General features: G+C 38.7%; 1 protein-coding gene across 1 annotated transcript in view; it reads left to right on the forward strand.

Moving 5' to 3' along the window:
• Positions 1-13,018, forward strand: part of htr1fa (5-hydroxytryptamine (serotonin) receptor 1Fa) — a 56,579-nt gene extending 43,561 nt beyond the window's left edge. The window contains exons 2-3 of the mRNA XM_088352661.1: positions 7,187-7,302; positions 10,379-13,018. Of these exons, the coding sequence (XP_088208787.1) occupies positions 10,380-11,564 (1,185 nt within the window). The 5' untranslated portion in view covers positions 7,187-7,302; position 10,379 and the 3' untranslated portion in view covers positions 11,565-13,018. The remainder of the gene's footprint in view (positions 1-7,186; positions 7,303-10,378) is intronic.
• The last annotated feature ends 300 nt before the right edge of the window (positions 13,019-13,318 follow it).

Raw genomic sequence — 13,318 nt, forward strand, 5'->3', positions numbered from 1 at the left:
GGTGCGTTATAAACAAGGTTTTACAGTGGTCAGGGCTCCCGCTGATCCTTGAATAGTCTTAAAATCCAATTTTTCGAATGTCGTAAAAATGTGAACACATGAATAAGATTCATATTTGTTTGAACCAAAATGGATCCGAAGCAATTATCAATTGTCTTTTTTAATTATTTGCTGATTTATTTTTGTGGCAGCATCAGCTGACCACAATCACAGAAGTATCAAAACGGTGATATGTTTTCAGCTAGGCCTTTCAGAGCGGACCCATGTTGTTGGATTTACCCACAAGACACATAGCAACTTCAGGCAAGTATGTTTACTTTGGACCATGGGAAAGTAAATTTAATGAAAAGTGCATGTCTGCCGAACGTTTTTCTCTATGGCTATAAGCTGTGCCAGCTAATGTGTTTGAGGCACGATGTATTGTGTGCAAAAACAATTTTTTGGGTGTGTGTTTTAATTGCTCTTTTGGGTCGTGTTGGTCTTAAATTTGATTTCAAAAGGCATTAAAAAAGTCTTTAAAAGTCTTCAATTTAACTTGCCTTAAGCCCTAGAAACCGTGGAAGTATATATATATATATATATATATATATATATATATATATATATATATATATATATATATATATATATATATATATCAGTGTAATTTCACATTGATAAACATATTTTCAAGAAAACTGGCAAAAAAATGTTCCCATTTAAAATAATTATTATTCAATATTAGGGGTATTCTATAGTTAAAATATATTTTGATATAAAATATGTTGTCATACATAGGAATACATTTAACACATTTGATGATTTTATTTTTATTTTCTAATCTAGGGGAATTTTAGAAAATATGATTAACTTGCCTATTTTAATAATTTCTATTAAAATAATGTATAATGTTTTTGTTTAAAAAATAATTATTCATCTGAGTGGAACCATCCTACTTAACAAATCCATTTTCTGATTTTTTATATTATTTTTATAATTTTACTTGTAAAAAAGCCACGAAAATATTGCAGAAAAACAACCTTAAAATATAGTGAAATGAAAAATAAATGCACAAAAATATCCGTGCGTGTAACATGATTTCTAGGTGCAATTTTCATTATTTTTGGTTTGTGTAAAAATTTATCTGGTTATACTTAGCTCATGTTTACTGTGCAAACAAATGAAATAATAACGTTTGACTCATCATGGTACCCAATAAAACCCGAAGTTACTGAACGTTTTTTTCTGTATTTTTTATTGCAAGAAATCTCAGTCACCATTCAAGATCGATGTATATTTTTGCTTATCTACTTGCCTGAAAAGGAAAAAAATGCCAAATACTATCATAAATTGTGTGGCATGGAAGTTATCAGTCAGGAAATATTCAATAATACTTCAGTATTCTGCACAGCAGTCACTAAATGAACCTTTTTTACCAATGGTTTGACTTTTTTTCCCTGCTATCTTTTTTTTTCCTCGATAAATGAGAAATTAAATCTACACTGGTCTCGTGCGGCTTATCTTGAGATGCCCTTGAACAAAATGCCTGCGGTTTAGAACGTTTGGTGACACACGAAGATGATTTCCTCAGCAACATGCTGACACGGTACACCCATACTGTCAAAACGCTGCAAAACAGTCAGGATAATTATATAGGTATTAGGGCTGCACCTTATGCCACTCAGCACAAAGGTAATCTGCATAAAATATATGTGGTTAGCTCTAATAGCTTCTTCCACAAGACGGAAATTGGAAAACTATTTTTTTCCTGAGGTCCAAAAACATTCGGCTTTTTTTACATAATAGAAAGAATCCAATCTGGGAAAAACAGCAAAATCATTTAGTTGAAAAAAAAGAAATAATTTCACAGTCAATGATGCATAATCAACTGTGGCTGAGTCTTCTCAGCAAAGTGATTTTGGTTAAAACTTCAGCAGAATGACTGTTCACTGAAGTACAATTAATAGTAAGTGTATTAGCATTTCATTCCGTGTGCATCCCATGCGGTGGTGTGCACAGATCGACACTAGGTGGTGCTAGACCGCTTGCCCCGCCTACCTCTTGCCAAGCCGTCTCAGAAGATGTTTTTGTTAAAACTTCAGCAAAATGACTGTGCGATGAATTACAATTAATAGTAAGTGTATTAGCATTTCATTCCTTGTTCATCCCATGCAGTGGTGTGCACAGATCAACAATAGGTGGTGCTAGACCCCTTGCCCCGTCTGCATCTTGCTAAGCTGTCTCAGAAGATGTTTTTGTTAAAACTTCAGCAATATGACTGTGCAATGAAGTACAATTACCGTAAATTCCGGACTATAAGCCGCTACTTTCTTCCCAAACTTTCAATCCTGCGGCTTATTCAGTGATGCGGCCAGCGGCGCTCGAGTATGAAAGGTAAGATTTCGACTGCAACTTATTAAATTAGCGTAGACATATCCTCATCATGCAAATTGCAAACATAAAGGCACACGACGCAACTTTCAAGTTAAATGCAATCGAGCAGTTCGATATAGAAGGAAACAGCTACCGCACGTAATCTTTACTCTGTGAGCGTGATGCCAACGTGTTTTTGAATGAGGGAGCGTGGGACGACGTATATATGTCAAAGTCTCTTTCCCATACCGAAGGAAGACGACTTTGATGACGTCGGTTATAAGGGGGTAGATAAGGACGGTTTACCGTGCTTATTACAAGTGTGGTATTTATTTTATCAGAGCTGTCTACTGTGTTGAGAGCGTGTTGGTAGTAGCGTTTTGCTACCCTTCACAGCCACGGTTTGGGATGAAAGTTATAATATTATTATTAAAGCTTTGAAAACTCTCTCGGTGTACCGTCTTTCTTTGTAAATATGTGTAACCATGTATAATATGTATTTGCAACTGTATATTTTTGTAATGTATTTATTTTAGAAACTTATTCTGATATGCTTTGTACGAGCAAATGAGAAAGAAGGGGCGGGGCAAACGTGGGCTGACGGGAAGTGGAGTAAAGGTGAGACGTGTTTGTGGACGCGGCCGACAATAGTGGATATATATTTTTCCCACCCTTACCTTTGGAAATATACACTTTTTTTCCTTGGATTACTTTCAACGGGCACCCGGAGTCTGCATTAAATGTTAAGTACCGGTATCATTTTCCGTTCAATTTGCCGGCTGTGTATTTTGGACTTCATCGGGTATGGATTAATTTTGTGTTTGAATTGCGTTTTTTTTTCAATGTGGGCGCATGCAACTAATATACAGGTGCGGCTTGTGTATGTACAAAATCGGTTTTCCTCCCAAAATGTGGTGGGTGCGGCTTATGAAATAAAATGAAATGATCTGCATTTATATAGCGCTTTTCAAGTCAATGACTTCCCAAAGCGCTTTACAATGTGCTCCACATTTCCCAATAGCGACCTTGCAGCCATGTAAGGCGCTAACCTGCTTATTGGGGATATTAGGGGTTTAGTGTCTTACCCAAGGACACTTCGACATGTAACACAGACGAGCCGGGATTCGAACTGGGATCCCTTGATCCCAAGACGAGCGCTCTACCTCCTGAGCTACTGCCTCCCTTATAATCAGGTGCGCTCTATAGTCCGGAATTTACGGTGATTGAAAGTGTATAAGCATTTCATTCAGTGTGTACCCTAATTAGTGGTGTGCAAAATCGACACTAGGAGGTGCTAGACCACTTTCCCTGCCTGCCTCTTTTCAAGTCGTCTCAGAAGATGTGCTTTTGTTAAAACTTGAGGAAAATTACTGTGCACTGTAGTACGGACAAAATAAAAGGAATTACCATTTCATTCTGTGTGCATCCTAAGCAGTGGTGTCAACAGATTTACACTAGCAGGGTTGGGGAGTAACGGAGTACGGCGTTAGATAGATAGATAGATAGATAGATAGATAGATAGATAGATAGATAGATAGATAGATAGATAGATAGATAGATAGATAGATAGATAGATAGATAGATAGATAGATAGATAGATAGATAGATAGATAGATAGATAGATAGAGATAGAATACAAAGATACCCGATATAGCGTGTCAATAAAGAGCATTTAAATAGTGGTACGAATATAGGTCAATTTACATTTAATACTTTATTTGTGCTTATGAAAATGTTTCTATACCTCGTTACACTTTATAAGGAAAGGCAAAAGTTATGTAACCTATTCATTCCTTTATTCAAGCGCTACCAGAGTTTTTAATATTGATCTGCACCTCTTCTACATCCTGCCCAATACATTCCCCTATCTAGAGCCAAGGAATCAAATGTTCGGCGCCAAGATTTTGGCTGCCTCTGCTTCTTTCGTATCAAAAGTACTTTGGTCTACTTTCCTCGTTTCTATAGCAACAGTACCCACTCAGGTCTTCAGGATGAGTTCTGCCCAGTGAGGGATGCGTGGCAATGACATTCATACCTGAGGATTTGGATTCAAACACTAATTATTGGAAAACGGACAAAGGGAAAGGTGGAAACTGCAAATGGGGGTCATGAAATATGCATTTTCGATCATTTGAGGCTATTTGGTGGAAATTGTTATTTTATGAATAGATTGTCTGGAGCACACAGGGGAGGCAAATGAGGCAGTGCCTGACCTCTCATCATGGAAATATAAAATTTTACATTTTTGAAATGGTTATATTTATTCAGTGTTAATGTTCTTTCTCATTTCACTTTTAGTATTTATTCATTTGTTATATATCAATAACACAATAATATACAGCTGTAACAAAATAACAACGATAGACTTAAAAATAAAAACACAGAATAAGAATTGCAGTTGAATGAAGGAATGAACAAATTAAATGAACGAACGAATGAATGAATAAATGGTCTTTATTGTCATTATACAATCGTACAACGAAATTAGAGGGCTCCTATTTTCAGTAAAGAAAGCGATGTAGAGAGCAGCCGGCTAGCTGCATACAAGTATCAGGGATCTTTGAATTGTGCCAGGTCTCCTTGATGATTGAAATACAACCGCCCGAATGTAGCAGTTTCCAATGAGTTGTAGCTCTATGCCATCCGTTTCACAGGTAATGGATCAGGAGTTAGTGAGATACAGGCTCGGCAGGGATAGATTGTGAGAGTTGTCACATAATCGCAGAAGTAGCACAGACTGCAGGCCCTCCTTTACTTTATCTACTGATGCCGCCACTGTCTCTTTCTGGACTTGATAACAATCCACGGAGCACCCAGTGTTGATCAGCAATTCGTCGCACTCTTCTGACTTTCCTCAGAGTACGATTTAGTTGATGATTTTTTTTTTCCCAATGTAACGACTCGCTCAAATACTAGCTGTCACCGTGCTTCACAATATGTTTTGGATTAACACATTGACTTGTGCATCCGCCTGGCAGTTTGACTGACAGCATACATCAGCCTATCAGCGTCGTACACACAATCCCGCCCTCATAACATCCTTGTGATAGCATATGCTGTGTGCTGTATGCTGCAGAACACAATGCACGATAAAAATAAGTGAAGCATAGAGACCGCGAAAGGTAAACCGAGGTACAGCAAGGGATAACTGTACAGCAAAAGACTAATTAATGCAAATAAAACAGACAGACTATATCCTGGGTTTGTTTAGAAAAGCATTTCTACTGAAAAAGTAACTCGCAGGCTGGTATTTTTAAGACACGGGCATGGTTTGAAAGATGAGCCTCTATGCATATCGAATTACTGTAACTTTTTTCAACAATGGGCAGATAAGCTGACTCAATGGGATTTTATAATGTTTTGGCTAGGGTCCAGATTTAAATACCCGGTCAAATATAATCGGAAAACTCATAATTATTACCATGTATGCTGTGACAGCTTACAATATTCTATTACTATATAGTAATTGTTTTCTTGTTGCAAGGGCTTTTTATCATATTGGGGGATTACTTATTTACTGGTTCTTTCATAAAAAAGGAGCAGTGCAGAGACTTAATTTAGAAGTTGAGCAAAGACAATAACTTTTTTTCTATGCTATAGTTCAAATATTGCTGTCGTCCTCTGTCGTTCAGAAGAAATTAGATGTCTCAGTTATTTGTAAATCTGATTGTTCTTTAAGTCAAGTCATGTTTATTTGTATAGCCCTTAATCACAAAGAGTCTCAAACGGCTTCACAGACCACAGATTATTGCAAACCATCCATCCATCCATCCATTGTCTTCTGCTTATCCGGGGTCGGGTCACGGAGGCAGCAGCCTTAAAAGGGAAGCCTGGACGTCCCTCTCCCCAGTCACCTCCTCCAGCTCATCCAATGGGATCCCTCGGCGTTCCCAGGCCAGCCGAGGGACATAGTTTCGATTATTGCAAACCACAGACTATTATTACACCATCCCCTGATCTAAAACCTACATGAGGGCAAGGAAGAACTCAAAAACTTTAACATGAGGAAAATGAAGAAACCTTGAGAAAGGACCGCACACGAGGTAATTCCCCTTCCATGATGACCAGGCTGTTGCTATAACAAATTATACACGGATATTGTCAACATGAAATATAGATTATTCATATGCTATAGAATAGAAGTGTGTTTTAAGCCTAGATTTAGACAGTTCCACTCAGGTTGCAGATCGAATCTCAGGGGGAAGAGCATTCCACAGCACTGGGGCCCAAATGGAGAACGCTCTCGAACCTGCGGATCTGTTCTTGGCTCTTGGGATCACTAGTAGACCAGCATTTTCAGAGCGAAGGCTCCAGACCGGAACATAGGGCGAAATTAAATCTTTACCAGACCCTGATATCACCACACATCTTTGGTCTGAAGTTTTTGCACAACAAAATAATTTATGCATAGGTTTATGGACCTCTTTCTTTGCATGGGGTAGGAATCACAGAAGAAGTAAACCCTAAGAGAAATATACAAAATATATAAATGTCATGCATGAAATAGCACCGACTTATTGGTTGGTATTTTGTATGGGTTAATAACTATCAGGAAAAGACCTTCACTGCATCCGTATTGGGTCACTCAGCTGACTTATGATCCGTTTCCATTCCCACTTAATGCCCAAGTGGATGGTTGTTTGTCTTTGGATGTGGCATGTGATTGACCGCAAATCGATCCATGATGTCGTCTAACCTTAGGGCTTTATTTCAGAAAGAAAAAGCGGTGAACGGGATCTTTAAGAAATGGATCGTTTGAGACTTTAATTATGTGCCGTCCTTGGCTTCAACTTTATTGCCTGCTTTTATTTCTTTCTTTTTTTTTTAATTCCAGGTCCTGATGAGCAACAGAAGTGATGTAATGGCAGAGCTCGAGCGGAGGACGGATCAGTGCAGGACATCCACTGCTGTGTAGAAATTCCTACAGTCCACGTCTTAGACACTTGGCAGGTAAGTTTTGAGTTAGAAGGAACCCAATAGCCCGACTTCCTGCCATGATTTTTGTTTTAGATATTCACCTTGTTTCCAGTTCGTAAAAAGCACTCTTCTTAAAAAGACGCTTTTCATGAAAACACCTCTTTTATGAGAAACTCAAAAGCATAAAAACATTTGAATTTCTGGAATCAGAAGCTCCGCAGGCTCGTTTCGATCCCAAAGTTGGGAGGAAAATCTGTGAAGTACTAACCTTTACTTATTTTACAATTATTATAAATTTAGTATTCTATTTTACTGGCCCAAACATTCGTTCAACAAATAAAAGTACAGTGTAGTATTCTGTAACTGTAGACATGTATCTATTTTTTCACCATTACCTACTCTTACCTATACCTATGATCTGTTTAGCCAAAAAGACTGTAGAACACAATGCTTATTTTTCTAGAAAGAGTTAAAATACTTTTGTAGTAATATTCTATTGTTTTGCTAATGTTAGAAAAATAATATTCAAAATGAACTTAACTATCTGATTTTAAGTAGTTTTTTTTCTTATTTGCCTATGCTTTATTTATTTTTTCTCATTTGACTATATTTTCATTTATTTTTCAAGTAAAAAATATTTTAAACTTATTTTTCCTGAACACAACTGGCTGATGGTGACAAATAGTGCAAAATAACAAACATTGAGGTCTAATAGTCATAATACCAACTGGCATCATAAGCAATCTCATTTGCTCGTGTTTATTAAAAACAGAATAAAATTACCACTTATACATCCATCCATCCATTATCTGCACCGCTTATCCTCAGTAGGGTTGCGGGGGTGCTGGAGCCCATCCCTGCTATTTTCGGGCAGTGGGCAGGGGAAGACACCCTGAACTGGTTGCAGGCCACACAGAGACAGACAACTCGCTTATTCACACCTAGGGACAATTTGGACCGGCCAATTAACCTGACATGCATGTTTTTGGAATGAGGGAGGAAAATGGAGTGCCCAGAGGAAACCCACGCAAGCACAGGGAGAACATGCAAACTCCACACAGGAAGGTTGAATCTCACGACCTCAGATTTGTGCCGCACACGCGCTAACCACTGCCCCTCCATGCTGTCCTCATATTATTGTATGTTATGTTTTTTTCATTATTTTTCTTTTTAAATTTTCTTAATTTTTTTCTTTTTTTAATTTTTTCTTCTTTTTGCAGATTAGACATCTTCAGGGGTCTCAAACTCATTTTAGCTCGGAGGCCACATGGTAGAAAAATAAAAGACTTTCTCACAGGGGCCGGATTAGTAAACATAAGCATAAAGAGTGTGCCATAGCTGGAGGGCTGGGGGTCTTTTCGGAGGCTCACACTCAAATTATGATTCAGTAATATTTATTTATAAAACACAAAATTAGGGGTTTTTATTTCCCTCAACATGTTTTCCTTCACTAAAATTTTAGAGAGTAGATTTAATTCTAAGAATTATTATTAAGATTTGGAATACATTAAAAAAAATACTTTACTTTTATTATACCTTAACTATTTCCATCAAAGTTTATAAAACTCGGGGAAACTCAAGCCGACTGGAAAGTGACCAAAATAGCATAATAAAAACTAATTTGAATACTCGATTTGAAGTGTTTCTGCATTTAAATTTTATTTTTTTATGAAAATTTTTACCTGAATATGGAAACTTTGGTGTTAGATTTCATGTCTATTATAGAAAAGGGCTAAAGCTTCTTTAAACTTCTGCAAAGACACCCGGGTGCTTTTTATTTTATTTTCTTTGTAGTTTTTCGCATTTAACAGCGCATTTGTTACTGTTATTTTAAGAAAATTAACACCGGGAAGGGTTTCCTCAATGTTTTCTGGTTGAATTATAGTCATCAGCAAATACAGCTACAGTGGGTGCTTTGCAAGTAGCACTTGGCTTTAACAAGATCCAATGGACATGTCTAAAACTTCAAGTCATACCGCTTATTTTTCTGCTTCTCCCAACATTGTCTGGCGGGCCACATAAAACATTTGACACATGTTTTATCTGCTTGAGTATGTTACGGCTCTCATAACCAGTGTTCCCTCTAAGCTGCGCGCGTGTCGCACTGCTCGCACATTCTCAGCGCACAAGAAAATCTAGCCAGCGCACAAAAATGATGGCTCAGAATTACTAATTAAGAAGCAACTTAAGTGAAAGTTACATTGCATGAGGGTAAAAATACACGGGTTCCCCGGATGTTGTGTCCTAAATACGGTATTTTGAAGTCGAGTCAAAGTAGAATGATGTTGAGTAAAGTTAGTAGAGAACCGGCTTCTTCGGCTCGGCTCACTAAAATGAACCGGCTCTTTCGGGTCCTAAACGGCTCTTCAGGTTGTTTTTGCTTCTTTAATCCCAACATGACCAAATATTATGTAAAATTATGCACAACATGACTTAAATGAAGGGGGAATAGAACAAAAAAGTACCAAAATGAAAAAGTCGTGAAAAGGTGGGAAAAAAGAAACTAAAGGAAGAGAAAAAAAGAAGGAAATTTTTTTTTAAAAAGCCAGAAAAAAAGAAAAGAAAGAAATGTAGGAAAAAAGTAAATAGAGAACAAAAAGAAAAAAGTAACAAAGAAGTAGAAAAAAACACGGGAAAAAGAAGAAAAAGTTTGTGTTGCATTCAAATAATTTCCAATTATATCAAGTGAATCTTGTTGCCAACATTGTACTTCCACTAAAAAATGTGATTAAGTACAGTTCTGTATCTTACAACCGACTAAATAAGCCCCCAAAAATGTTAATATTATGCGACAAAATATATCAGGAAATAAAAAGGAATGAATGTCTTGTGAAAGAATTGTAGGCCATACAACCTTTGCAATAGTACATGAGTCAATTCATTAAAAAGAGAAAAATAATTTTGCATTGCCGGAAACTCAGCAAAATGTAACTCTGTTTTGGACATAATCAATTATCTTGCCACACTTGGGATTATGGTTGCTCACTGTTGTTTCAAGTGTTGCTCACTGACTTTGTGTGAACGCTCAGACCCGTGGAAAATTAGAGGTAAACATTGCTCATAACATTTACAGTTGTTGACCCCTGCCCATTTTATTTTCCACTTTCAGAATGGATTTCCTTAACTTCACTGAAGGCGTGTACACCAACCACAGCGGCGATTTCGAGGCCCTGGAGCCGGGCAGACTTCCTCCTAAGAAGATCGTCCTTTCTGTGACGCTCTCCGTAGTGGCCATCGTGACCACCTTCCTCAATTGCTTGGTGATCACGGCCATCGCCGTCACCCGCAAGCTGCATCACCCGGCCAACTACCTCATCTGCTCCCTGGCTGTCACTGACCTGCTGGTAGCCGTGCTGGTCATGCCCTTTAGCATCATCTACATTCAGAAAGAGCGCTGGCTCATGGGGAAGGCCGTGTGCACCATCTGGCTTAGCGTGGACATCACCTGCTGCACATGCTCCATCCTGCACCTGGCAGCTATCGCCGTTGACCGCTACCGGGCCATCACAGACGCTGTGGAGTACTCACGGAAACGCACGGGGGCCCGAGCAGGGGCCATGGTGGCTGTTGTGTGGCTTTTGTCCATTCTCATCTCGCTTCCTCCTCTTCTGTGGCGCTATTACACAGGAGACGCTGATCAAGAAGACCAGTGTATTATCCTGCACCACCACATCGCCTTCACCCTATACTCCACCCTGGGGGCTTTTTACATCCCCCTGTTGCTCATCCTCATTCTCTATTTTAAAATCTATCGGGCAGCCCAGACCCTTTACATGCGGCGGGAGGCCAGTCGCGCCAGCCGTCACTCATGCATGACCAACGGGAGCTCCATTCCTTCCACTTATCATGCCGGGGACGGGGGACCTCGCAGCCCGGACCCCGTCAGCCCGCAAGACAAATCCTTCTCCGACCCCTCCACGGAGGAGGCGCCCAGAGAGCGCATGCGGATCACGGTAAAGAAGTTCCACTGCAAAACCCGCCGGCACGACTCTCGGAGCGAGTCGAAAAGGAGCCAGCTTTCCCAAGGACCACGCATTTCCGGCTCAAGGGAACGCAAGGCGGCGTCCACGCTGGGTTTGATCATCGGGGCTTTCGTCATCTGCTGGTTGCCTTTCTTTGTCAAGGAAGTGATTGTCAACACGTGCAGCTCATGCAGCACATCTATGGAGATGGCGGACTTCCTAACATGGCTAGGATACATCAACTCGCTCATCAACCCACTCATCTACACCATCTTCAATGAGGATTTCAAAAAGGCATTCCAAAAACTGGTTAGGTGCAGCAGTTACCTCTGATGGCTCAAGATTTCCTACATTCAAGATATCTTTATTGTCCCCAATGAGCAGCCGGCAATACATACACAATTGATTGACTGAATGATTGGTTTAGTTAAAAGGGGACAATGCAATTTAACAAAACACAATACAAGGTTAAAGAAGCCAGAATTAGCAAGAAGGCTATTTTTCATCTGTTCTTCCCTCGCCGTGATGTAAAAGGAATATAAAAATGAGACAAAAGACAAACAAAAAAACAGCAATAAAGAAAATATCAAACCAACTAATCAATCTATGACAAATATTCAGATCATTGAGAAGTACATAATAAAAGTCAAATCTTGTTTCAAATAATTACAAACTGAGTAAACTAACGACTTATCCACACTAAATACGGAACGGATGCGGTCCAAAAACGGAATTCATGAATTCTGTACTCTGTGTTGTATCTTCAGAAATTTACTGTGGGGGGGTTTGTGAAGGAGGTGGCTGAGGAAGAAAACCAGAAGATTACACAAAGACTCAATTTTTTTTGAACAACATTTTACAAGTAACGGGCACTCAAAAAGTAAGGAAGCAAGTTAAACTGAATGTATTTCTGTCATGAACCAGAACCAGGATCAGGACCCAAACGCGTGACGTTACTCACACAAGCCTTTTATTTTACGGGAAATGGGGAGTCATGCACGTTAGACAACAGTCTGGCGTGAAATGATAGGAAGCCAGAGGCCGACGAGATCGATACCAATTGCCCGAGTTGATATCGGATGGATGAGGTCGATACCGGACAGGATGGGACAGACAGGATAGATAATGAAACAGGATATCAAAAATAAACAGGACAAACTAGACGGGAACAAAGACTGGAGAGTATAATAAACAGGACAAAAATAAACGGGAACGAAACTGGAAACCGATATTAATCAGGACAAAAATATACCGGAACGATACCGGACAGGGAATCCAACAGGAAACAGGACCGAGTCAAAACCCACGTCTTGTGGGGCAGAGGTTCGTTGACGGACTGTCAAAGGAAAAATGAGAGCACTGAGCTTAAATAGACGGAAAGCCAATCTGTCAATGAGCCGCAGCTGGCGCCACACGACCGGGACCAATTGGGCGCCATGGCAACCGTAACAATTCATTTTTTTGTGGCAGTAGCACCAGCAAGCTAACTGCAGCCCACAAAGACACAATTGATTTAAGTCTAATAACGTTTAAAAACACATGACAACCTTTAAGACCTAACAAATAATAGGGGAGGAAAATAAACTAACAATAATAAGCTAACATGGAGCCAATTTTTTGCGCGTTTAAATACATTTTTCTGTATATGCTTTTATTTAAATCAATTTTATTTATAAAGATATTACATTTCATGTAGTAAACCACTTCTGAAGTTGCATAGAGTTTTTTTTAATGCAAATGATCAAATTTAGTGCTTAAAAGGGGAGCTATAGCATTACTTTGCTATTACCAGCACTCTTATCTTAACTGTTATTTTGTAAATGAATATATTTGTATATATATATATATATATATATATATATATTTTTTTTTTTTTTTTTTTTTTTTCAAAACCAATTCGATAACATAATTTAAACACTCACTTCACCGCTTTTGAAAAACGAAAGCAGAGAAGGAGTGCGCGTTGCCGTGATAACAGTTTTTCACGAGGGGTGGGGGCAATAATTTTATAAATAAAAAGACAATGAAACACTAATTGTGCAAGTAAATGAAAATGTGAAGAAATGGATTGGCTTATGTTATCTATT

The sequence above is a fragment of the Urocampus carinirostris genome, chromosome 14 (assembly GCF_059441175.1).
Source record: "Urocampus carinirostris isolate Australia breed hairy pipefish chromosome 14, RoL_Ucar_1.0, whole genome shotgun sequence".
In the NCBI taxonomy this organism is placed as follows: domain Eukaryota; kingdom Metazoa; phylum Chordata; class Actinopteri; order Syngnathiformes; family Syngnathidae; genus Urocampus; species Urocampus carinirostris.